General features: G+C 38.3%; 1 protein-coding gene across 4 annotated transcripts in view; it reads left to right on the top strand.

Annotated features, from left to right (window-relative positions):
* Window positions 1–24,961, top strand: part of wasf1 (WASP family member 1) — a 421,986-nt gene that overhangs the window by 371,660 nt on the left and 25,365 nt on the right. For 2 of the 4 annotated variants that reach the window (XM_039747920.1, XM_039747921.1), the window contains 2 exons: window positions 2,187–2,264; window positions 24,750–24,922. In XM_039747920.1, coding sequence (XP_039603854.1) covers window positions 2,187–2,264; window positions 24,750–24,922 — 251 coding nt within the window. The remainder of the gene's footprint in view (window positions 1–2,186; window positions 2,265–24,749; window positions 24,923–24,961) is intronic. The other 2 variants (XM_039747922.1, XM_039747923.1) reach the window with 2 other exon arrangements.

Here is a 24,961-nt window from a genome sequence, read left to right as displayed (position 1 = left end):
AGCACCAATTCCCCAAAGTCCAGGCTTCTCTCTACAGTGCCTGCCTTCTTCAGGCCACCTCCACTCCTCTCCAGCAAGACTTTGTCCACTCCTCGCCCGACACCAGTCATCGTACAAAGGGAGGCAGCCCCTTTTATGCAAGTCCGGATGGGCTTCAGGTGCTTTCCGACACTCCCCTGTGTGGCGGAAATGCTGGCTGTACACCTGGAAGCACGCTGGGTGTCCCCAGTCTCCTTCCCCCCAGCACTTCCGGGTGTGACGGAAGTGCTGATGTCCAGGGCTCTCCAGGCACCGGGGCGCCCCCTGGCAGTGACCACAGGCCCCAACAGGGTTGAGCTTCCAAGCTCTGGTCCCCAGTGCAACCAGGGCGGTCGCCCCCTCGTGGTCTGGAGGCACAAGCCCTCCTCCGGTCCTCTTAGGCGTCCTGGCTGGGTAGCACCCCCAGCCGCATGCTACATGTTATATATAATGTTATATATACAACAACATTTATTTATATAGCACATTTTCATACAAAAAGTAGCTCAAAGTGCTTTACATAATGAAGAATCGAAAAATAAAAGACACAGTAAGAAAATAAAATAAGTCAACATTAATTAACATAGAATAAGAGTAAGGTCCAATGGCCAGGGTGGACAGAAAAAAACAAAAATCTGTAGGGATTCTAGACCATTAGACTGCCCAGTCCCCTCTGGGCATTCTACCTAACATAAATGAAACAGTCCTCTTTGGATTTAGGGTTCTCTCGGAAGGACTTGAAAATATAACATATTATACACAGAACACCAGAACACAGAATATAACATTTACTATTAAGAAAACACTTTTGTTTTTATTTCTTATTTTCTTATTGATTGAAATTAAATTAAGGCAATGTAATTTACTAACTTGGCTGAAAATGACTTTCTTTGTAATCATATCTTTGGATTAAACTACTGTAAATCTATACATTTCTGCTTTACTGTGCCTAATTAGCACTTCTTTAAAGAGATCAGACATATGAGCAGCCCTTTTTTGTGTTTCTGAGAGTAGCCCTCTACTTTATACTGTCAATGTATCTTCCACTACCTGACTTATTAATTTCTGCATAATTTGTTAACTTTGAGATAGCTGAGAATTCTACAGACTAATGAAGGCTGACCCAAGCTCTACTGAATGTAATGGAAGTTTTACATGTTTGAAATGATTAGCACTTCAGCCATATGCTGGCCACAGTTCATGGTGCACTGATGGAGCAACATTTGAAATGTTTGTGCAGTAGTCTCTCTCTCTCTCTGTCAATCTCTCTCTCTCTCTCTCTCTCTCTCTCTCATTCATGCATTGAAATGTAAATGGAGTTAGTATGTAGTGTTAAGCCTCATAGAGCAACTTCAACTCACCCATACTGCAGATTTATAGTATTACAAATTTCTGACCAACAATTTGCACCTGGATTTTACATCAATATATTGTATATAATATGCATAACTGTACTATACATAACATATATAATGATGTGCTTCCCTCCCCATGATTGCAGTGTTTTTTCCTGTTCCCATGTGTGTTTTGTCTCTTTGCCAATGTTGCTCAATTAAAAATCAGCATGACATTGAAAAAGAAAAGCCATGCATTTTTTCCTGGTAAATTTCTGAGGGCTGTCTGTACCCCCAACATATTGCAACTCGGTCATTAATGTGAAGTTGTGCATAAGATTAAATGAAAAGGACAGTACTACTTTCTAGTAAAAATTAGCAAAGGGTTCACAATTTGATAAAGCTACAGAACCACAAAATTCTGCACTCTTGGAAAATTCTGTCCTCATATACTGATTTTAATCACTTGCATTAGATAGAGTTCATGCAAGTGCAATATTTTTTTTTAATTTGTGTTTTTATGGTAATGACCAAAAATATTAGAAAAAAATAATATCCTAGAAATTTGTATTTTCAATTTATTTGGTGGAATAAGTACTTATCTCTTAACTTTTATTGTGTGTTCCATCTTTATATCATTTGAATTAGGTCATAATTATTTTTCTCTCAATTGGTTTAGAAGGAAAATATACATTTTTCAAATTATAAATTCAGCAAAAATTTCTAGCATTTCTAAGAGTCACAGCATAGCCAACAATTAAACTTTAATTTTGTACAGTGCATTGAACATTTTCTTTAAAACAGTTCTTTATTTTATTTTTTTTTTACTTTAAGCAGCTGGAACCTTTATTTCATGCCTACACTGATGGCATTACCTGTGTGAGCACAGTGGCAACACTTGGTGCTCTGGAGGTAGGTAGTGCAAAGAGCTTTAAGACTGAATCTTTCAGACTAGCTAGCTATGTTATGCTTACAAACTAATTCTATCTAATCATTAACATAAGCTTAAATAACACTTGCATTGCCTGTGAACTGGAGTGGAAAAGATTGTGTTTTTTAATATATATTAAAGATATATATACTGTGTATATGTATATATTTAAATATATATTTAAATATATAAATGTTCCTAGCATTTGAAGAAATTTCATGTTTGCTTCTACACACGTCACTGTGTGTAAATGTGATTGTTAATAACTCCGCATGTAATTGCAATTCAAAGTGCTTTGGCATGTTCAAAACAGTCATAAATGATTTCTGTAAACTAAAGTTGAAAAATGTTTATATAGTGAAAACTATTTGAATAATAATATATGTACAGTTCTGCTTGAAAATTTATGAACCCTTTAGAATTTTCAATATTTCTGCATAAATATGACCTAAAACATCATCAGATTTTCACTTAAGTCCTAAAAGTAGATAAAGAGAATCCAGTTAAACAAATGAGACAAAAATATTATACTTGGTCATTTATTTATTGAGGAAAATGATCGAATATTACATATTTGTGAGTGGCAAAAGTATGTGAACATCTAGGATTAGCAGTTAGTTTGAAGGTGAAATTAGAGACAGGTGTTTTCAATTAATGGGATGACAATCAGATGTGAGTGGGCACCCTGTGTTATTTAAAGAACAAGGATCTATCAAATTCTGCTCTTCACAACACATGTTTGTGGAAGCGTATCATAGTACGAACAAAGGAGATTTCTGAGGTCCTCAGAAAAAGAGTTGTTGATGCTCATCATGCTGGAAAAGGTTACAAAACCATCTCTCTAAAGAGTTTGGACTCCACCAATCCACAGTCAGACAGATTGTGTACAAATGGAAGAAATTCAAGACCATTGTTACCCTCCCCAGGAGTGGTCGACTAACAAAGATCACTCCAAGAGCAGGGCGTATAATAGTCGGTGAGGTCACAAAGGACCCCAGGGTAACTTCTAAGCAACTGAAGGCCTCTCTCTCTTTGGCTAATGTTCATGTTCCTGAGTCTACCATCACGAGAACACTGAACAACAATGATGTGCATGTCAGGGTTGCAAGGAGAAAGCCACTGCTCTCCCAAAAAAACACTGCTGCTCATCTGCAGTTTGCTAAAGAGCACGTGGACAAACCAGAAGGCTATTGGAAGAATGTTTTGTTGACGGATGAGACCAAAATAGAACTTTTTGGTTTCAATGAAAAGCGTTATGTATGGAAAAAGGTAAACACTGCATTCCAGCATAAGAACCTTATCCCATCTGTAAAACATGGTGGTGGTAGTATCACGGATTGGGTATGTTTTGCTGCATCTGGGCCAGGATGACTTGCCTTCATTGATGGAACAATGAATTCTGAATTATATCAGAGAATTCTAAAGGAAAATGTCAGGACATCTGTCTATAAACTGAATCTCAAGAGAAGGTGGTTCATGCAGCAAGACAACGACCCCAAACACACAAGTCATTCTACCAAGAATGGTTAAAGAAGAATAAAGTTAATGTTTTGGAATGGCCAAGTCAAAGTCCTGACATTAATCCAATCGAAATGTTGTGGACGGACCTGAAGCAAGCAGTTAATGTGAGGAAACCCACCAACATCCCACAGTTGAAGCTGTTCTGTACGGTGGAATGGGCTAAAATTCCTCCAAGCCGGTATGCAGGAATGATCAAAAGTTACCGGAAACATTTAGTTGCAGTTATTGCTGCAAAGGGGGGTCACACCAGATACTGAAAGCAAAGGTTCACATACTTTTGCCACTCAAAAATATGTAATATTCGATCATTTTCCTTAATAATTAAATGACCAAGTATAATATTTTTGTCTTATTTGTTTAACTGGTTTCTCTTTATCTACTTTTAGGACTTGAGCGCAAATCTGATGGTGTTTTAGGTCATATTTATGCAGAAATATAGAAAATTATAAAGGGTTCCCAAACTTTCAAGCACAACTGTATATACACACTGTATGGACAAAAGTATTGGGATACACCTATTGAATACTGGTGTTTCAATCAGACCCACTGCCGCAGGTATGCAAAATTAAGCCTTTAGCCATGCAGTCTAGATTTACGAACATTTGTGAAACAAAATGGGTCATTCTGAAGAGCTCGGTGACTTTAAGCATGGTACTGTAATAGGATGCCACCTTTGCAATAATAAGGTTTGTGAAATTTCATCCCTGCTGGATATTCCATGGTCACCTGTAAGTGGTGTTGTTGGAAAGTAGAATCATTTAGAAACAGCAGCAACTTGGCCAAGAAGTGGAAGACCACGTAAAGTCACAAAACGGGGTCAACGACATCCACCTGCATTAATGTAAGCTCAAAAACTGGGCAGCGGGAGCTCCATGGAATGTGTTTCCATGGCCAAGCAACTGCATGCAAGCCTCACATCACCAAGTCCATTGCCAAACGTCAGATGGAGTTGTGTAAAGCACACCGCCACTGGACTGTGGAGCAGTGGAAACGTGTTTTATGGAGTGATGAAACATACTTCTCTGTTTGGCAGACAGATGAGTGAGTCTGGGTTTGGCAGATGCTGGGGGTAATGTTACCTGCTTGACTGCATTGTGCCAACTGTGAAGTTTGGTGGAGGAGTGATAATGGTGTGGGGTGGTTTTTCAGGTTTTTGGCTAGGCCTCTTACTTCCAGTGAAGAACAAACTTAATGCTTCAGCATATCAAGTCATTTTGGACAACTCTATGCTTCCAACTTTGTGGAAACATTTTGGGGAATGCCCTTTTCTATTCTAGCATGACAGTGCACAAAGAAAAGTCCATATGGTTGGATGAGTTTGGTGTGGAAGAACTTGATTGGCCCGCACAGAGCACTAACCTGAAACTCCAACTAACACATTTTGGATGAACTGGAATAGAGATTGTGAGCCAGGCCTGACCTCATGAATGCTCTGGAGAATGAATGGGCACAAATTCCCACAGAAACACTCCAAAAAGAGCTAGTGGAAAGCCTTCCAAGAAAAGTGAAAACTGTTATAGCTGCAAAAGGGGACCAACTCCTCATTTAAAGTGTATGTATTTGAATGCAGTGTCATTAAAGTCTCTGTTGGTGTAATGGTCAGGCATCCCAATACTTCTCTCCATATTGTGTATATATACATATATATTTACACATACAGACAGTATGTATATAAAAATATGGTTCCATACAAAAATGTGGACAACTCTTATCAAATGACATATTTTGTTTACATTTAAAATAAAGTAACTATAGCTTTGAGAGGAAACAAACTGAAATAGTCATATTTTTATGAAAATGATAGTATTCAGTTAAAATGTATTTAATAAACTGGAAAAATGTACGCATTAGCTTGAAAGTGTGTATACTATATATGTTTTTATGTATGTATGAATACATATATAAATTGATTTTCTTCTCTCTTGAAATTTTGGCCAGATTAAATGTGTTCTCAAGTAATAAATATTTGTCAGCATACTGTAGTTTGTAGGTGTTACCATGCATTCCAAAATGTAGTTTTTGAGAAAATCTCATTTATGTCCTAGAATATTGTAAGCAGAGCACAGTGGATATTTTAAGTATTGAGACTTATGTGTGTTGTTTTTGTTGACCATGTAACAATCTGTCTATTAAGCTACATTCCCACAAAGTATCTCTGTGGGCACCCTCCTATGCTCAGCTTTTATTTGATAATCAGCCCAGATGTACAATTAAGTGCAGAATTAGCAACTAATTAACATGCATCTGTGCAAGAGGAAAGAGAACAGAACATGGTAGGATGGATTATTTTATTAATGATTTAACAGAAGCATTAATTGGTGTAAATATTCCTCTTGACTGAGTCAATGTTAAGTAATGGGAGGAGCAATTTTAACAACAAGGGAGTTTTGTATGAAGTATTTACTTAAATGGTTCTGTCCATTCAACTGCATAATGAACTAACTTTTTCTGTTGCAAGAGAGCAGCTGGAAATATTTTGGCACAAAGCAGACACCATCTCCAAATTTGATACTAGTCAGACAGAGAATACTGTGTTGGATATTCATACCCATACTAAAACGCACTAATCCAAGCCAAGTGAGACCTTCCATTCTATCTAACAGCAGTCTTTTACTCTGTGGAGTAAAACTAAACGAAATGAGAGGAGAATATGCAAAATCCACAGAGTAGGTTTCCCAGTCATATGTACTGAGGTGCCAATAAAATGATTCCAAAATGGATTAAATTCATTTTTTTCCTCAGAATTCTCCACACAACACCCCATAATGACAACATGAAAAAAGTTTACTTGAGGTTTTTGTAAATTTATCAAAAATAAAAAAAACTGAGAAAGCACATGTACATAAGTATTCACAGCCTTTGCCATTAAGCTCAAAATTGAGCTCAGGTACATCCTGTTTCAGGGTGGTGACCAAGAACCTGATGGTCACTCGGTCAGAGCTCCAGAAGTCCTCTGTGGAAAGAGGAGAACTCTCCAGAAGGGCAACCATCTCTGCAGCAATCCACCAATCAGGCCTGTATGGTAGAGTGGCCAAACGAAAGCCACTCCTTAGTAAAAGGCACATGGCAACCTGTCTGGAGTTTGCCAAAAGGCACCTGAAGGACTCTCAGACCATGAGAAACAAAATTCTCTGGTCTGATGAGACAAAGATTGAACTATTTGGTGTGAATGTCAGGCGTCAAGTTTGGAGGAAAACCAGGCACCGCTCATCACCAGCTCAATACCATCCCTACAGTGAAGCATGATGGTGGCAGCATCATGCTGTGGGGATGTTTTTCAGCAGCAGGAACTGGGAGACTAGTCAGGATAAAGGGAAAGATGACTGCAGCAATGTACAGAGACATCCTGGATGAAAACCTGCTCCAGAGCGCTCTTGACCTCAGACTGGGGTGACGGTTCATCTTTCAGCAGGACAACGACCCTAAGCACACAGCCAAGATATCAAAGGAGTGGCTTCAGGACAACTCTGTGAATGTCTTTAGTGGCCCAGCCAGAGCCCAGACTTGAATTCGATTGAACATCTTTGGAGAGATCTTAAAATGGCCGTGCACCGACGCTTCCCATCTAATCTGATGGAGCTTGAGAGATGCTGCAAAGAGGAATGGGTGAAACTGGCCAAGGATAGGTGTGCCAAGCTTGTGGCATCATATTCAAAAAGACTTGAGGCTGTAATTGCTGCCAAAGGTGCATCGACAAAGTATTGAGCAAAGGCTGTGAATACTTATGTACATATGTTTTCTCAGTTTTTTTGTTTATTTTTAATAAATTTGCAGAAACCTCAAGTAAACTTTTTTCATGTTGTCATTATGGAGTGTTGTGTGTAGAATTCTGTGGAAAAAAATGAATTTAATCCATTTTGGAATAAGGCTGTAACATAACAAAATGTGAAAAAAGTGATGCGCTGTGAATACTTTCCGGATGTACTGTACATAATCACCTACAGTGAGCAAATGTAGTCACCCATCCATTCTGTCATCCTGTTTCAACCACAGTCTAATTCATAAAATCAATGCAGTGTTATTGGGTACAAGGTAACAGCCATCCCTAAATGGAGTGCTAGTGAGCAAATTTGCAGACTAAATCAGTAATCTACTGAGGCAAATATCATTTAGTTTATAGAAATTTAGCAAGTCATAATTAAACAAAGTTTCATTTCAATAAAAAAATAATTTCAGAATAAATACACAGCTGGAACTGCAAAATTTAAAACATGGAATATCTTCCTTTTTTTATTTCCTTCTCCTGGTTTTTTTTTATCTTCAATTCGACCTGTTTAACTTCATTTGTGGTTAAATTGTTGAATGCATCGGAGTCTGACACATGATAGGCGCCATGAGAAAAACACCACTGTAAATTGTGCGCTTAATTGATTAACTGACTATTTACAGTAATTGAATGGTTAACTGAGATCACAGCAGCAGTTAAATGATAGCTAAATGTCAGTTCACATACAGGTTCCATCATCCCCTAGGAGATGGCGAATAAGAATGCTTACAATAAAAGAAATAGAAAACTGGATTTGTATATGATTAAGCTTTGAGTTTTTTAGGTTTAGTTTTACTGTTGTTCTACATTCAACAGACCCTGTGGTCCAAGGACAGAACAGTTTTTCATATCCTTTTTTAAACTACCTTTAGAGTACAGGCAGCTTATGGGACTTCCTCAGTGTCACATCAAAAGTTGGAAACGGGAAATTTACCTAAAACATTGTAATTTAAAGCCCAGTGATTTAGCCAATAAATGAAAATATCTGTGTGAGGTTACTGAGATAATTTAGTCATTGGACAAGCTTGACAGACTTACATATACTTGATTCACTATTGTATGCAGTGCTGTACTAGCATAACAGTAATGAAATTGTAGAAAAGATAGTTGCAACTAGAAACTTGCAAACAATTTGGGCTGGGGCCTATTCAGCTTCTAGTTCACCAATGTTAGTGTTAATAAACTCAGCTATTTGTTAAAGGCAATAGACAGAAATAGAAACATGATTTGAATAATAATAAAATAGCCTCACTCAGACCTTCTTATTCGAGCAGAATAGGCACTATGATTCTATTTCTAAGCACACACTACTTTTAAGAAATTATTTTACGTTTACCTGTTATTAAACATTTGCCACATGTTTATATTTTAAACACTTCAAAGAATGTTTTTGATTCTAGTTGTCCATTGTGACCTTTCATTTGTCATTTTTTTCAACCAACATAATCTAGATCAAGGTTTTTTAACATCAGAGCCTATCCCAGCAGAAATAGCCAGGGTAAACTGCTACTGCCAGTGGAAACATAAGGTCTTCTAGTAACCCTCCATTAGGGTAAAGTCAAGAATACAGATAGACTTTCAGTGTATGGCTTCCAGTAAAATCACTTTCCCTTTAATCCTTTAATTATGGTAGTTAAACTATAACTTACTATTTAACATAGATTTACTCTTCTTTTGTTTTTGTAAATTAAAATTAACCAATGGGACACTTGTTAGTGTCAATTTAAATCTCCTTGGGCCTAGCAGTCTCTCAGGTTGCACAGGCAATTCTTCAGGTATGATTTGGCCAATGGTTCTTGCAATATGGATGATTTTACAAATTCTTATCTAATGTGATAACATTATTGGGGCTGCCTCTTTCCTTTCCTTTGTAACAATTACATCAAAATGTTCTGGTTTATTGTGGGATATGAAATCATCTTCCACAATAGTCTTAAAGTATTTTTGTAGCTTTTTAAATGTTAAAGTGTTTATACTGATGCTTATACATAGCCAAAAGTGTTTAAAAATTTAAAAATTACATTTTTTGTGTTATGCTTGTTCTTCAAAAGGGAAAGATGCTTATAAGTAAAGATTTGACAAGCCTGCTGTCTTTTGCCTCATGAGGGGATAGATGTGTTTTCTTCCCTCTGCGACAAGAGTAAATTCATGTATGTTATGAAATCTCATCGCAGGCATATAGCATAATTATAGCTGTCACTTTAGTCAGCTCTTATTCCATTACACATCACATCTGATTAACTCAAGTGTTGGCATATTTCAGCATCTTTCATATCTTCAGATGTAAATAATACTTTTATTAAACCACATGGTACAATATTATTCCGGCCACACACAATTCTCTTTTATGTTTTAGTAATTTTAAACATGTCAGTTTTTTCTGCCTCTCTTTAAAACACAAAAACATATTTGATGAATCTGGTATCAAAGCCTAATTTCCATCATTTCTTCAAAAATCTTATTTTCTTTTCACTGCATGCGTTATGTAATTACTATTTTATGTGAAGACAGCCTTCTCATTAGCTATATACATTTTGTTTTTCATTTCTTTTACTTTAAAGTATTTTTCGTTTGTTTTTAGTGGGGCTTGAAAATTAACTCGTTATTTTTTTCATGTGCATGTATCCGTTAAAGCCTTAAAAAATTGTTTGCCCCAGTCTGATTTTCTAGTTCATCATGTATTGCAGCACATTCTATGATGAAGGTTGCTTTTGGCCAGAAACTTAGGAAAATTTACTGGTGTTCTTTTATTCCTTCAATCGTAATGCAGTCTGTATTGTCCTTCATGCTGCTTGAATGCTTGCAGAAATCATAAAAACAACAAATATGTGCTGTTGACCACCTGTAACCTATTCACCTTTCTATTCTCTATCTATATGTCTCCTTTACCACTCCAAGTTTCTCACACTTGTTTGCCACCTACTGCAAATCAAATAAGCCTCTTTAATTTGTATTCTGACAACACTGCGCATAAAAAGTTTAAAAGACTACTATAAAAGAAGAAAGTGGCACCCATATTCAGTTGGTTAGCACCTGCCAGACTTCACAATGTTTTTCACAGTAAATTAGGACCGATCTTTATGTTGGGTGTTGGAGAACACAGCAAAAAATGTAAGAGATTTTCAGAATGTACCTAGATACCCCACAGGAGTTCTGGAATAATATTCTTTGAACGGTGGAGAAGAACTGTCATATTCACAGTAAAAATGTCATCCTATCAAAAATGTCATCCTATCAATCAAGCATAGTGTACCGATGGTAATATCATGGTGTGGATAACATCAAAGTTGAAGGAACCATGGATTTTGCTCTGTACAAGACAATTCCCAGAAGAATATTGATATCTGTCCATAATTTGAAGCTGAAGAGCAATGACATTGTGTGCTTTGGAGTCTTTCTTTTGCACAAGCAAGTCTACATCAGAATGGTTGAAGAAAAAGAAATGTACATTTTTCAGATGATATGAATTTGTAATCTTTCTGTTATGTTTTTAGTTGAAATGTGATGAACATTACATGGTGGTTATTACAATGACACTTAAACATACACTTTCACCCTGAGGAATGGCGCACTGATCAATGCAAGTTTAATCTTCTTGAAAAGCTTTCTTCAGCTTGGATGAATTTCACATCCATATTCTTGTTCACCTAGCATACATAAATTTTATTTTCCAAAACATATAAAGATCTGAATAGTGAGTAATGGAGCATGTCATATAATAAAAAAGCACAAAGGACACTCTCAGAGCCTGAATTGTAGAGCCACAGGCTATTGTTTTCTTTCTTATTCACTCAGAGAGCTGAGAAATACAAACCCTTCGTGGGTTTCATTCTCATTGATGGTGCTCGTTAATACAAAGTCAGTTTAGAGCATCAGTTAACCTGCACATTTTTAGGATATGGAGGAAAACTGAAGTACTCAGAGAAAGGTTCAATGTTGGCTGGCCGAATGTGCAAATTCAACACACACAGTTACTGTGCTGGGAATTGACCAAAGACCCTAAAATGATAATGTAGCAACACTCCCCTTGTTAAATTAATATTCTTGCAAAAATAAAAAGGAAATCCAAAACAAAATTCAAGTGTAAAGACACCTCTGTCCCTGAAGCAGGACTGCATTTTGACATTTTGTTACTTTTGTTTCAATTATAGTCAGGTCCTTAAGTATTTGGACAATGACGCAATCTTCATATTTTTGGCTCTGTACTCCACCACAGTGGATTTGAAATTAAGCATTCATTATGTGATTGAAGTGTAGACTTTTCACTTCAATTTAAGGGGTTTACTAAAAAATATTATATGAGCTGTTTAGGAATGATAGACATTTTTATACATGGTTCCTCTATTTTTAGAGGTTCAAAAGGATTTGGACATTTGACTGACAAGCTGTTCCATAGCCAGGTGTGAGCAGCTCCCTCATTATTGCATTAACTATTAAGCAGGTAAAAAGGCCTGGAAGTGATTCCAATTGTGTAATCTGCATTTGGAAACTGTCACTGAGAACAGTCCATCATTAGGTTGAGAAAATAAAACAAATCCTTTAGAGACATGAGCAAGAACATGAGGAATGCACTGGTGAGCCCAGCAACTCCAGAAGGCCTGATCAGCCATGGAAGATAGCTGTGCTGGATGATTGCAGAATTCTGTCCTTGGCAAAGAAGAACCCCTTTATAACATTTAGCCAAACCAACTAAACTCTCCAGGAGGTAGACCTATCATTGCCAAAATCTAAAATCAAGAGAAAACTTCTTGAGAGTATATATAGAGAGTTTAGCACAAAGTATAAACCACTGGTAAACCTCAAGCATCGGAAGGGCATATTTTAAACGTATTTTATATGCCTGTCCAGTTCTGGAATAATTTTCTTTGGACAAATGAAACTTAAGATCAATATATACCAGAATGTTGGAAGCTGGAGAGTATGGAGAAGTGAAGCAATGGCTCATGATATAATGAATACCTCATCATCTGTGAAATGTGGTGCAGGTAGTGTAATGGCATGGGCATGGGCATGCCTGACTGCCAATGGAAGTTGGTCACTAGTGTTTATTGATGATATGACTGCTGTCAGAGGTAGCTGGAAGTATTCTAAAGTGAATAGGGTTATACTGTCTGATGAGATTCAGCCAAATGCTGCAAAACTGAAAGTACAATGCTTCACAGTACAGATGGACAAAGAGCCAAAACATAGTGCAAAAGTGCTTTTCAACGCAAAGTAATGGAAGATACTTTAAAGTCAAGTCCGTCATCTGATCTCAACCCAACTAGACATACATTGCACTTGCTGGAGACAAAATTGATGGAGAGAAAGTCCAATGAACAAACAGCATCTGAAGACAGCTACAGTAAAGACCTGGCAAAGTATCACAAGGGTAGTAACCCAACACTTGGAGATGGCCGTGGATTTCAGACTTATGAAAGTCATTGATTGTAAAGGATATTCAACCAAATATTAAAAATGATAATTATATTTATGATTATATTAGTTTGTCCAAATTCTTTTGAGTCCCTGAAAATAGGGCATCGTGTATAAAAATCATGTATAAAAATGCCTCTCTTTCAAAAATGGCTCATACAGTATTTTTGATAAATCCTTTAAATTAAAGCTGAAGGTCTACACTTCAGTCACAAAATTATTATTTTTTTATTTCAAATTCTTTGTGGTGGTGTACCGAGCCAAAATTATGAAAATTGTGTCACTGTCCAAATATGTATGTATGCATAGTTTGAGTTGCATTTTAACCACTTCTCATTCAGAAGACAAAAGTTAAAACACTTAATGTGTAAAATTATGCCATGTTGCCTAGATGGTGACCTTTAAAACTATAACAAAAATAGTCAGGTTTGTTTTCTCAATGTTGTGAGAACATTTATTCACCAAGAATGTGAAATGCCATTATTAACTGTGCTAACTGCTAATATTCATCCATTTGTATAGTTTTGAACCAATATTATCCATTTGTGTTTCCCCTATGAAAGGAAAAATACCTTGAGTAAACTTTAGGAATACCATCAAAACCAAACAAGTATAAAATGTGAAGATAATCTCGGTGATATTACTTATATATATTTTGTTGGTTTTAAGTGATAGTGTGTGGAAGTGTCATTATTTTTTAAGCATTTTATTGATTTCATTAAAATCAAATACCATTTGGAAAGCTTGAGGAAGAGTGACAAAGATTTACTAAATGAATAATTTTTATTAAAAACAATCAATAATGATCCTAGCAATGCTGAATGGGTGATAGGCCAGCTTAATGAGAAGAGCTAATGACACATAACTCCAAGAGCCTCAGATTGTTACCCTCTATGTGTAGTTTGCAGATTATTTCTAGAGTCTCCAATGTCTGCCAACATGAAGTGGATGTTAGGTTAATTTGAAACTCTGAAATGAAATGATTGTGGGTGTGTATGTGAGTATACCCTATGATGTGCTAGAATAACATTCAAGGTCTGCCATTCTGTTTTCTGTCCTTTAAATCTGTAATAGGTTGGGGTACACCACAATACAAAAATTGTGTCAAGTGGGTTCAGAAAATGTAAGGATGCATTTTAAGTATTTTTTTTTATTTTAAGTAAAAGTTACAGTAGTGTATGTTAAGACTATTTATTTTTTATTTGACAAAAAAAAGAGCATGCAGCATCACTCTGCCTGTTCCAGAAGTCATTTCTTTTACCTCCAGTATAAAAGGCAATAAGCCAGGAAAATTTCCCAATACATTGAGCTCAACACTGATGTGTTTTGGGTTTATATCCTTTGCAGTGTGCGCAAATATAAAGTGTTTTTTTTTTTTGTTCAAGTTATCAAGAAATGCCATGTTTTTTGATGGTATTTGTGTTACATTGTATATTTATTTTGTTGCATAAAGACCTGCTAAATGCAAAAGCTGCATGTGCGTTTATGCTACGACAGTGACACACTGGTTACTATTTAAAAGCAATTAATGTTTTTGTAATGTGCTCCATATTATATTTCTGCTAATGTTATTATTTCATTTGGACTTGGAATTCCACTACATTTAGCTATGTTAATGTGGAGTCAATTGTAAGTTCCAAACCCACATGTTAATATTTAAAATATTATACATATATATTCAAAGGTGCTATTTCTTCCAAATAAGAGTACAGTACACTATTGACCTATAAAGCTATTAGTTTACTACTATTTTATTTATATGAATTATAATTCATGAAGGTTCATTTCCTGTCTTTCAGAGAAAACCACACACATACTTAATGTAACATTCCTGTAAAAGTGAAAGAGATTCCTTGGCTAGTTTCATATAATATGGACAAGGAGGAAAATAAATAAACTGGTTATCCTGGAAGACTTCTTGTGTGTTTTGTCTCTGACTGGACATCTGCAGTGGATCCAACTTCCTGATTCAGCAGTGTTATTGTGAAGGGCGGCCACTGAGCACCTTCATTACAATGTAACCATTTCATTAATATATGCGTTTTAATTATTATGTGTATAGCCAGAACATTTTATAATAAAGATTTCATAAATTTAGTATTGTAGTATAGTATGGTAGATAATCTGTATAGGTTTTTCCTGGTTACTTTGGTGTTCCTCCCATATTTGCACAGATGTGCAAGTTTGGTTAATTGGTAATTTCGAATTGGCAATATGTGAGTGAGAGTGTGGATTGGTAAACCATGCAATGGAGTGGTGGCCTATGCAAAGCTGATTCCTGCTTTGCTCTAATGCTGCTGTGATTTGAATTAAACAGATTTGAGAACAATAGCATATATTACGATGGCTGAACAGTCCAAAAAATGTAGCCATACAACACTGTATATCACTGCAGATACTATGAAATCTACTAATGTGTTAGAGCTGCCTCTTTGCTTATATACCCAAGATTCAATTATCAGATACTGAAAATAGAATATAATCTACCTGATACCTTTTTCAGTGATTTCTTTGGGATTTCCAATTTTTAGAATAAACTGATATTGATTATTTTGTGAGATATAAAGACATAATTGAATTTCATTCCATATTCAAAACATTTGCATGTTAGATTAATAGACTACTCTAAATTGGCCCAGTATAAGAGTGTGTAGGTGTGTGTGGGTTTATGCATCATTATGAAAATGCGCCCCATCAAGGTTTGAACAATGATTCTCAACAGAATACTGCTTTTCCATTATGCTTTAGACTTCTGGTTTGTGCCATTTCATAGTGTTACTTTGCTGGATGAATTACATCGTTTGTATTGGATTTTTTTTAGTCTGAGGAGAAATTATGGAAGAGCAGAAATGTGCTTTAAAGCATATAAAGAATATTTGAAAAATTATTGATCCCTGTATGAGATCAGTGTACAGCATAACTGATTGGTAAACAAAATGCTATCATTCATGCATTGGTCTAGAAGCAAAATTATTCATTACAGGGTTACAGGTAGATAGAGCCAATTCTGGAATTTTTGTGTGCAAGCCAGCTCATGATGCACTACCAGTTTTTCACAGGGCGTAATCACACATACTCAAGACTAATTTAATGTCCTGATGTAGGCTGCCTGTACTGTATTAGGCATGTGGGAGGAAGCTGGAGTACCTAGTGACCACAAACACATGCCACTTCCACATAGTGGGTTCAAAACCCTTCCCGAATACTATGTATCTCCAACATTTATCTACAGTTTACAGTAATTTTTTTAATCATTTTTTATCATTACGGTGTTGCCAAAGATTCAGATGCATGTAGCATCTTTGAATGTGACATCACACTGTCAGGGGAAAAACTAGCACATACAGTCATACTCACAAACACCTCCTCAATTTACAGTTGCTAGTTAACCTACCCTGCGTATGTTACAAAACTGAGAGGCACCTAGAGAATAAACTGAAACAATCCAGTGTGCATTTATAGGACTTGACATATGCCATTAATTTGCGTAGTTTTGAAGTTGTGTTTATCCTTTTCAATCTAAGGTGATTTAATTAAAAATTTGGGTTTCTTAGCAACCCCTTATCGACTTTTTGTTCAATGTGTCAATGAGCTATGTGTGTACCAACTCACAAATAAAGTGGGTTAAACTACAGAGGCTAATCTATTCAAAGAATACAAATCCTATCTGATAACCTGATGGTCAAGTGCCTCTGAGTCCTGTTAAATGTGCATTATTTAAAGAAAGCTGCTTTTGGATGTTCAGATGACTTACAGAACACGTTAAACGAAAATTTTATAAAATCATTTTAGTTAAAAAAAGCAAGTTCTTGAAATTATATTGAAGCCCTTGTTCCACTTGGTTGTCTTTGCAAAATCCTTTGACAGAGTAAACTTTGACAATGTTTACATTTTTCTAAATATATACCATGTATATTACATGTATAGGAATGAAATACAGCAAACTAATAGCTTTATTTATAAAAACATCCATCTTTAAAAGTGTATTTTGTCATTTTGCTGTGTATTGATTATTTTGCTTTGTATAAAGGTTGAGTATCCCTAATTTAGAATGCTCCAAACCCGAAAGCTTTTTGACCGCCAACATGACAACACAAGTTGAAAATTCCACACCAAGGTTCACTTTTATAAAACTTTGCTTAGATTTGAATGTGAAAATTTAGGTAAGCCAAAAAGTATATGTGAAGGGTCGGTGGTCCCAAAAAACATTGAGCAATACATTGACCATAATGAGGAATCAACACATGATCAAAGATCAAGTGTAACAACTTCTTCTTCTGGCTGCTCCCATTAGGGGTTGCCACAGTGGATCATCTTTTTCCATATCTTTCTGTCCTCTGCATCTTGTTCGGTTACACCCATCACCTGCATGTCCTCTCTCACTACATCCATAAACCTTCTCTTAGGCCTTCCTCTTTTGCTCTTCCCTGGCAGCTGTATCCTTAGCATCCTTTTTCCAATATACTCCACATCACTCCTCTGCACATGTCCCAACCAACGCAATCTCGCCTCTGTGACTTTGTCTCCCAACCGTCCAACTTGAGCTGACCCTCTAATGTACTCATTCCTAATCCTATCCATCCTCGTCACACACAGTACAAATCTTAGCATCTTTAACTCTCCAGCTTTCTGGTCAGTGCCACCGTCTCCAACCCATATTACATACAGTAGCTGGTTTCACTACCTACTGTCCCTTAGACCTTCCTTTTCACTCTTGCTGATACCCGTCTGTCACAGATTACTCCTGACACTTTTCTCCACCCATTCCACCCTGCCTGCACTGTCTTTTTCAACTCTCTTCCACAATCCCAATTACCCTGTACTGTTGATCACAAGTATTTAAACTCATTCGCCTTCACCAGCTCTACTCCCTGCACCCTCACCATTCCACTGACCACACTGTCATTTACACACATGTATTCTGTCTTGTTCCTACTGACCTTCATTCCTCTCCTCTCTAGAGCATGTCTCCACCTCTCTAGGGTCTCCTCAACCTGCTCCTTACTATCGCTACAGATCACAATGTCATCAGCAAACATCATAGTCCACAGGGTCTGCTGTCTGATCTCGTCTCTCAACCTGTCCATCACCATTGCAAATAAGAAAGGGCTCAGAGCCAGTCTCTGATGTAATCCCACCTCCACCTTGAATGCATTTGTCACTCCTACCGCAGACCTTACTACTGTCACACGTCTCTCGTACATATCATGTACAACTCTTACATTCTTTTCTGCCACTCCCGACTTCTTCATACAATACCACAACTCCTCTTGAGGCACCTTGTCATATGCTTTCTCCAGGTCCATAAAGACGCAATGCAGTTCCTTCTGGCCTTCTCTATACTTCTCCATCACCATCCTCAGAGTAAACATCGTATCTGTGGTGCTCTTTCTTGGCATGACACCATACTGCTGCTCACTAATCATCACTTCACTTCTTAACCTAGCTTCCACTACTCTTTTAGCTAACTTCATGCTGTGGCTCATCAATTTTATTCCCCTGTAGTTACCACAGTCCTGCACATCCCCTTATTCTTAAATATCGCCACCAGTACACTTCTCCTCTCCTCAGGCATCCTCTCACTTTCCAAGATTTTATTAAACAATCTGGTTAAAAACTCCACTGCCATCTCTCCTAAACACCTCCATGGTTCCATAGGTATGTCATCTGGGCCAACGGCCTTTCCATTTTTCATCCTCTTCATAGCTGTCCTTACTTCCTCCTTCCTAATCCATTGCACTTCCTGATTCACTATCTCCACATCATCCAACCTCTTCTCTCTCTTGTTCTCTTCATTCATCAGCCTCTCAAAGTACTCTTTCCATCAGCTCAACACACTCTCCTCGCTTGTGAGTTCTTTCCGTCTTTATCCTTTATCACCCTAACCTGCTTCACATCTTTCCCAGCTCGGTCCCTCTGTCTAGCCAATCGGTACAGGTCCTTTTCTCTCTCCTTAGTGTCCAACCTCTCATACAACTCATCATATGCCTTTTCTTTAGCCTTCGCCACCTCTCTCTTCACCTTGCGCCTTATCTCCTTGTACTCTTGTCTACTTTCTGCATCTCTCTGACTATCCCACTTCTTCTTTGCCATCCTCTTCCTCCATATACTCTCCTGTATTTCCTCATTCCACCACCATGTTTCCTTTTCCTCCTTCCTCTTTCCAAATGTCACACCAAGCACCCTTCTTGCTGTCACCCTTACTACATCTGCTGTAGTTTCCCAGCTGCCTGGTAACTCTTTACTGCCTCACAGTGCCTGTGTCACCTTCTCCCTAACCTCAACTTTGCAGTCTTCCTTTTTCAACTTCCACCATTTGATCCTTGGCTCTGCCCTCACTCTCTTCCTCTTCTTGAACTCCAATGTCATCCTACTGACCACCATCCTATGCTGCGTAACTACACTTTCCCCTGCCACCACTTTGCAGTCTTCAATCTCTTTCATATCAACTCTTCTGCATAGGATGTAATCTACCTGTGTGCATCTTTCTCCACTCTTGTACATAACCCTATGTTCCCCCCTCTTCTTAAAATATGTATTCACCACAGCCATGTCTGTCCTTTTGACAAAATCCACTATCCTCTGACCTTCTTCATTCCTCTCTTTGACACCATACCTACCAATCACCTCCTCGTATCCTTTGTTCCCTTCAGAGCAGTCACTGGGTACACTGTTGAGAACTTCATCCAACTCACTCCAAAAATCTTCTTTCTCATCAAGTGTAACTTCTTATGGTTAACAAAAAGCAACTTCACTCTTGCTAGGTGCTCTTATTGCAATATGAGTTCATTAAATTGCTCTGATTATGTTAGGAAAAGCAGACACTATAGCAAATCATATTTACTATGTTGGCAAGAACATGTTTTATGTACACCCATAGTATTCAAAAACTGAATGTAGTGATTTGTTTGTCTTTTAATAGTTTCTAGCACATTAGGCATGATCAAGTGAAGGTTGGCTGAGATATTCCTGACCTCTTGGCAAGTTCCATGAAAAGTGACAACAGGTAGATGATATACACTGATAAAAAACAAACATTTCTTCAGTGCAAATATTCTGCATTGGCCATCTTGAAAGGGAACAAAAAACAGTTTGTGCATCATATTCATCACTTTTAAGTTGTAGTTGTATGTGTGCCGTCATCTAGCTGGTTTGGCTGTATTTCCCTACTTAATCAAGGATGTCTCCAAGATATCTCATTGTGTATATGCAGTTATTCCAAAATTCAAAAATATTTAAATCCAAAATACTTCTGGACCCAGGCATTTCGGATTAGGGATACTCAACTTGAATAATGTAAAGTGTTTGTTGTTTATTAGTTGGGTGCTGTGTCCTAGTCTCTTTCAGCATGGCACCCACTAAATTGGGATAGGCTCTGTAGGAATGTGGATCTATTCTTTTGATTTTGTTATTAAGTAAAAACATTTTTGTCTGGCTAGCTCCTTGCCAGAGTTAAAATCTTCTCTGAAATGTTAGCACAAAACAAAGATTCCTCTACGCCACTATAAGCCCTCACACAAGCACAACTCTCAGACTCATTGGCCTGAAACACCGTATTTTTTCCTATAAGACACACTTTGAAGTACACCACTGGCAGTGTTATTCCCATTAGCAAAAACTAAAAATCATTAATGAAAAAATAAATGTGTTAACTAAAATAAAAATTAACAACAAAACTCATTTTTGTTGTTTTAATTTTTATTTTCACCACACTAGTCTTTGTATGTATATTGCAAAGTATTTCTAAGTTGTTAACAGGGTTGCCTGGGGACCCCATCAGCACTCTTAATCCTGAAATGAACCATTCTGCTCATGGTTTATTTTAACAAGAGTAATGTAGCAAATCTGCACTATATTGAAATACATTCTGGTAAAGGATATGTGGGCAAGAGTTCCCCACAGCACAGTGCAAAGTACACAAATGAAGCACACAGCACTTTGTCTTCATCTCTGTGTATTTAGTCTCTGTCTCTTTTCACCTCCTCCTTCCTCCAGCAAGCTTTGTGCCTCTTCCTCCCGACTCAGGCTTCTCAAGTAGTGGCAGCTGGCCCCTTTTCTGCTGCATTGCGGAAAGCCAATAACATTGGGCTTGCCAGTCTCCACAGCACCCCTGGCAAGACCCAAGGAACCCAACAAGGCTGTGCTGAATTCCAACTCCCATGAAGCCCTGTGGGAATCAGTGGTACTGTAGCAACCCAGGTGGGCTGCCATCTAACACTCTGGAGGAAGTAATGTCCTGTGCACACTCTATTCCCCAGTGTTTTCAGTACACAGGCATCCCAGCTGGGTAAGGGCTCCAGCCATCTGACACAATACATATATTCTCTAGTCTCTACTATCTCTGTATTTAACTTGCCAATCTGCCAGGTAGCTACAGTGTTGACCACCCTAATATAATGACAAAACTCAATGAAATAGAAGTGTAATGATTATCCCTACCCATGATTCAAGTTTGCAGTTTATTATTTATCACTCATTTATGCTAAGAACTCAACATAACCATCCAAGTAATGCACAGTGTCAGTGTTTAAGTGAGATGGCTGCTATGGCAATCTATTTTAGTGGGCCAGGAACAAAGGTGTAGATAGGGTAGTATTTTCCAATGTTTTTCTGTGGTGGTACATTTTTGTAACACAAAAAAATCCCAATGTACACCATGATTCAACCAACCACAAAAGCATTAAATCTCTTAGACTTGCTGAACTGTGTGATTGGGTGGGACAGGGAGTGGCAAAAAAAGCAGCTCGAACATTGATGTTTGCAGACACAGCACTTGTGTAGAGTGTAATAATCAAATCCTTGATAGTGATGAACGATTAAGGATAGTATTTGCGGAGTTTTAGCACAAGATTTAAAGTATGTCCATTCTTTCAATTAAGTCAGTCTTTAGCAGGACATTCAAAGTCAACAATTGTTTCTATCATTTTTTTTTTCTTTGACGTGTCTGTGTTTCATATGCTATGCCAATCTTGAAATTAATATACTGGCCTCATTCTCTAATTGCATTCTTTCCAGCTTGCATATTAGGAAGGCATTCAAATTCAGGTTGTTCTTGCTCAAGTAGTATTTTGTTAAGTTCAGGTTTAGGGACATTGTAACCCAATTTATTTTTTTATTACATAGCAAAGGAATTCCTTTAGCCTCAGTGAAAATATCAGGTAGATTAGATCATGTGATTAATTGTATAAAATGTTTCTAACTTTCCTAGTGTCTTTCCACAGACTATACAATGATTTACTACTTTTTAGCGCCCTTTCTTTTGTCTGTATAAGCCTAGGAAGGTTTTTGTCTAGTTAGCATGGAAAAAGTAGAGCAGAGACTTCACTTGCCACTCTCAAACAGATCCACGACAGGCACAAGTGGTAACAAATGAAAACATGCTATATACATATAAAGAACCCAAAAGCCACATCCCTGGTGATAATGTGATTAGAAAGCATCAGAGCCCATTGGATGGTTCCATTTAAATTAAGAAATAATACATTTACTTTTACACAGTCCTTCCACAGTCACCGAGGTGGTCAAAAAACTCCTTGGTGGCAGGGCCCCGGGGGTGGATGAGATACGCCCGGAGTTCCTTAAGGCTCTGGATGTTGTAGGACTGTCTTGGTTGACACGTCTCTGCAACATCGCATGGACATCGGGGACAGTGCCTCTGTATTGGCAGACCGGGGTGGTGGTCCCCCTCTTTAAAAAGGGGGACCGGAGGGTGTGTTCCAACTATAGAGGGATCACACTCCTCAGCCTCCCTGGAAAAGTCTATTCGGGGGTTCTGGAGAGGAGGGTCCATTGGATAGTCGAACCTCGGATTCAGGAGGAACAGTGTGGTTTTCGTCCTGGTCGCGGAACAGTGGACCAGCTCTTCACCCTTAGCAGAGTCCTGGAGGGTGCATGGGAGTTTGCCCGACTGGTCTACATGTGTTTTGTGGACTTGGAAAGGCATTCGACCGTGTCCCTCGGGGAATCCTGTGGGGCGTGCTCCGGAGTATGGGGTACGGACCCCTGATAAGAGCTGTTCGGTCTCTGTACAACCAGTGTCAGAGCTTGGTCCGCATTGCGGCAGTAAGTCGAGCCCGTTTCCAGTGAGAGTTGGACTCCGCCAGGGCTGCCCTTTGTCACGATTCTGTTCATAACTTTTATGGACAGAATTTCTAGGCGCAGCCAGGGTGTTGAAGGGGTCTGGTTTGGTGGACTCAGGATTGGGTCACTGCTTTTTGCAGATGATGTTGTCCTGTTTGCTTCATCAGGCCGTGATCTTCAGCTCTCTCTGGATCGGTTCGCAGCTGAGTGTGAAGCGGCTGGGATGAGAATCAGCACCTCCAAATCCGAGAGCATGGTCCTCAGCCGGAAAACGGTGGAGTGCCCTCTCAGGGTTGGGGGAGAGATCCTGCCCCAAGTGGAGGAGTTCAAGTATCTCGGGGTCTTGTTCACGAGTGAGGGAAGAATGGAGCGTGAGATCGACAGGCGGATCGGTGCGGCATCCGCAGTGATGCGGGCTCTGCATTGGTCTGTCGTGGTGAAAAAGGAGCTGAGCTGTAAGGCAAAGCTCTTAATTTACCAGTCGATCTACGCTCCTACCCTCACCTATGGTCATGATCTATGGGTAGTGACTGAAAGAACGAGATCGCGAATACAAGTGGCTGAAATGAGTTTCCTCCGCAGGGTGTCTGGGCTTTCCCTTAAAGATAGGGTGAGAAGCTCAGTCATCCGGGAGGGGCTCAGAGTAGAGCCGCTGCTCCTCCGCATCGAGAGGAGTCTGATGAGGTGGCTCGGGCATCTGATCAGGATGCCTCCTGGACGCCTCCCTGGTGAGGTGTTCCAGGCACGTCCAACCGGGAGGAGGCCCCGGGGAAGACCCAGGACACGCTGGAGGGACTATGTCTCCCGGCTGGCCTGGGAACGCCTTGGGATTTTCCCGGAAGAGCTGAAAGAAGTGGCCGGGGAGAGGGAAGTCTGGGCCTCTCTGCTTAAGCTGCTACCCCCGCGACCCGACCTCGGATAAGCGGAAGAGGATGGATGGATGGACTTCTACAGAACATACAATGTTTTTTAATAAGTGAGATCAGTCAGACACAAAAAAGACCTTTTTTTTGTTAAGCCTTTTCAGAAGTTGTATATTTTGTCTTGGTGGCAAAGTCATGATGTTTCTTTACCAGACTGTATCAACAACTGAATATTTCCAATGAAGGGTTCACTTTTTAATACTGATTTTTTTTTATTATAATTATTATTTTGTTTGAATGATTGCATAGGTCACTTTTACATATTGCCTTGCAGTATTGTGAATCTATCAATTAAACAGATTGTTCTTATAAATAAGAATCTTTTGATTTTATAATTTTTATTATGTTTTGTTTATAAAAATGTGGCTTTTTATTGTTTACAGCCTTTGAAAATATGTCAATTCTCCCATTAACTGCAGATACTATGTGAAGTCTAATGTCAATTTTGACTGTTAAATGTTGCATGCTTTTTTTTTTTTTTCTCGAATGGGAATCTGCACTGCGGCAGGTTAACATTTTGAGTGACATTTGATTCCTGCTTGACTGACTTTTTAACAACTTTCTGATCTCTGTGAAACAAAAAAATAGGGAAAAAAAACTATAAACTAGAGTGATCTTTTTCGTGTAATGTGCATAGATTTGCAGGCCCTGCACTGCATGGAAGTCTAACGTTTTACAGCCTAATCCAAGAAATGCAGCAGTCAATCAAGGATCAAGTCATGTGAGATTGCTAAAAGTTGACTTTTTGCTTTCCCTTACAGCTGAAAAATATAGATCGTCCACAGGAGCCTGAGAAGATCCCCAGAGCTCCACATGACAGACGTAAGGAATGGCAGAAGCTGGCCTTGGGTCCAGAGCTTGCTGAAGATGAATCAGAAAACCTGCTCAAGCAGAGGGATCTTCCCAGTGGTGCTGCCACATATTGTGATCCCAGGTTTGTAAATTTTTTATCATATATGAAATCCTAAAACCT

The sequence above is a fragment of the Polypterus senegalus genome, chromosome 3 (assembly GCF_016835505.1).
Source record: "Polypterus senegalus isolate Bchr_013 chromosome 3, ASM1683550v1, whole genome shotgun sequence".
In the NCBI taxonomy this organism is placed as follows: Eukaryota; Metazoa; Chordata; class Cladistia; order Polypteriformes; family Polypteridae; genus Polypterus; species Polypterus senegalus.
The sequence above is the reverse complement of the archived record's forward strand: the minus strand, read 5'-3'. Positions and strand labels throughout refer to the sequence as shown.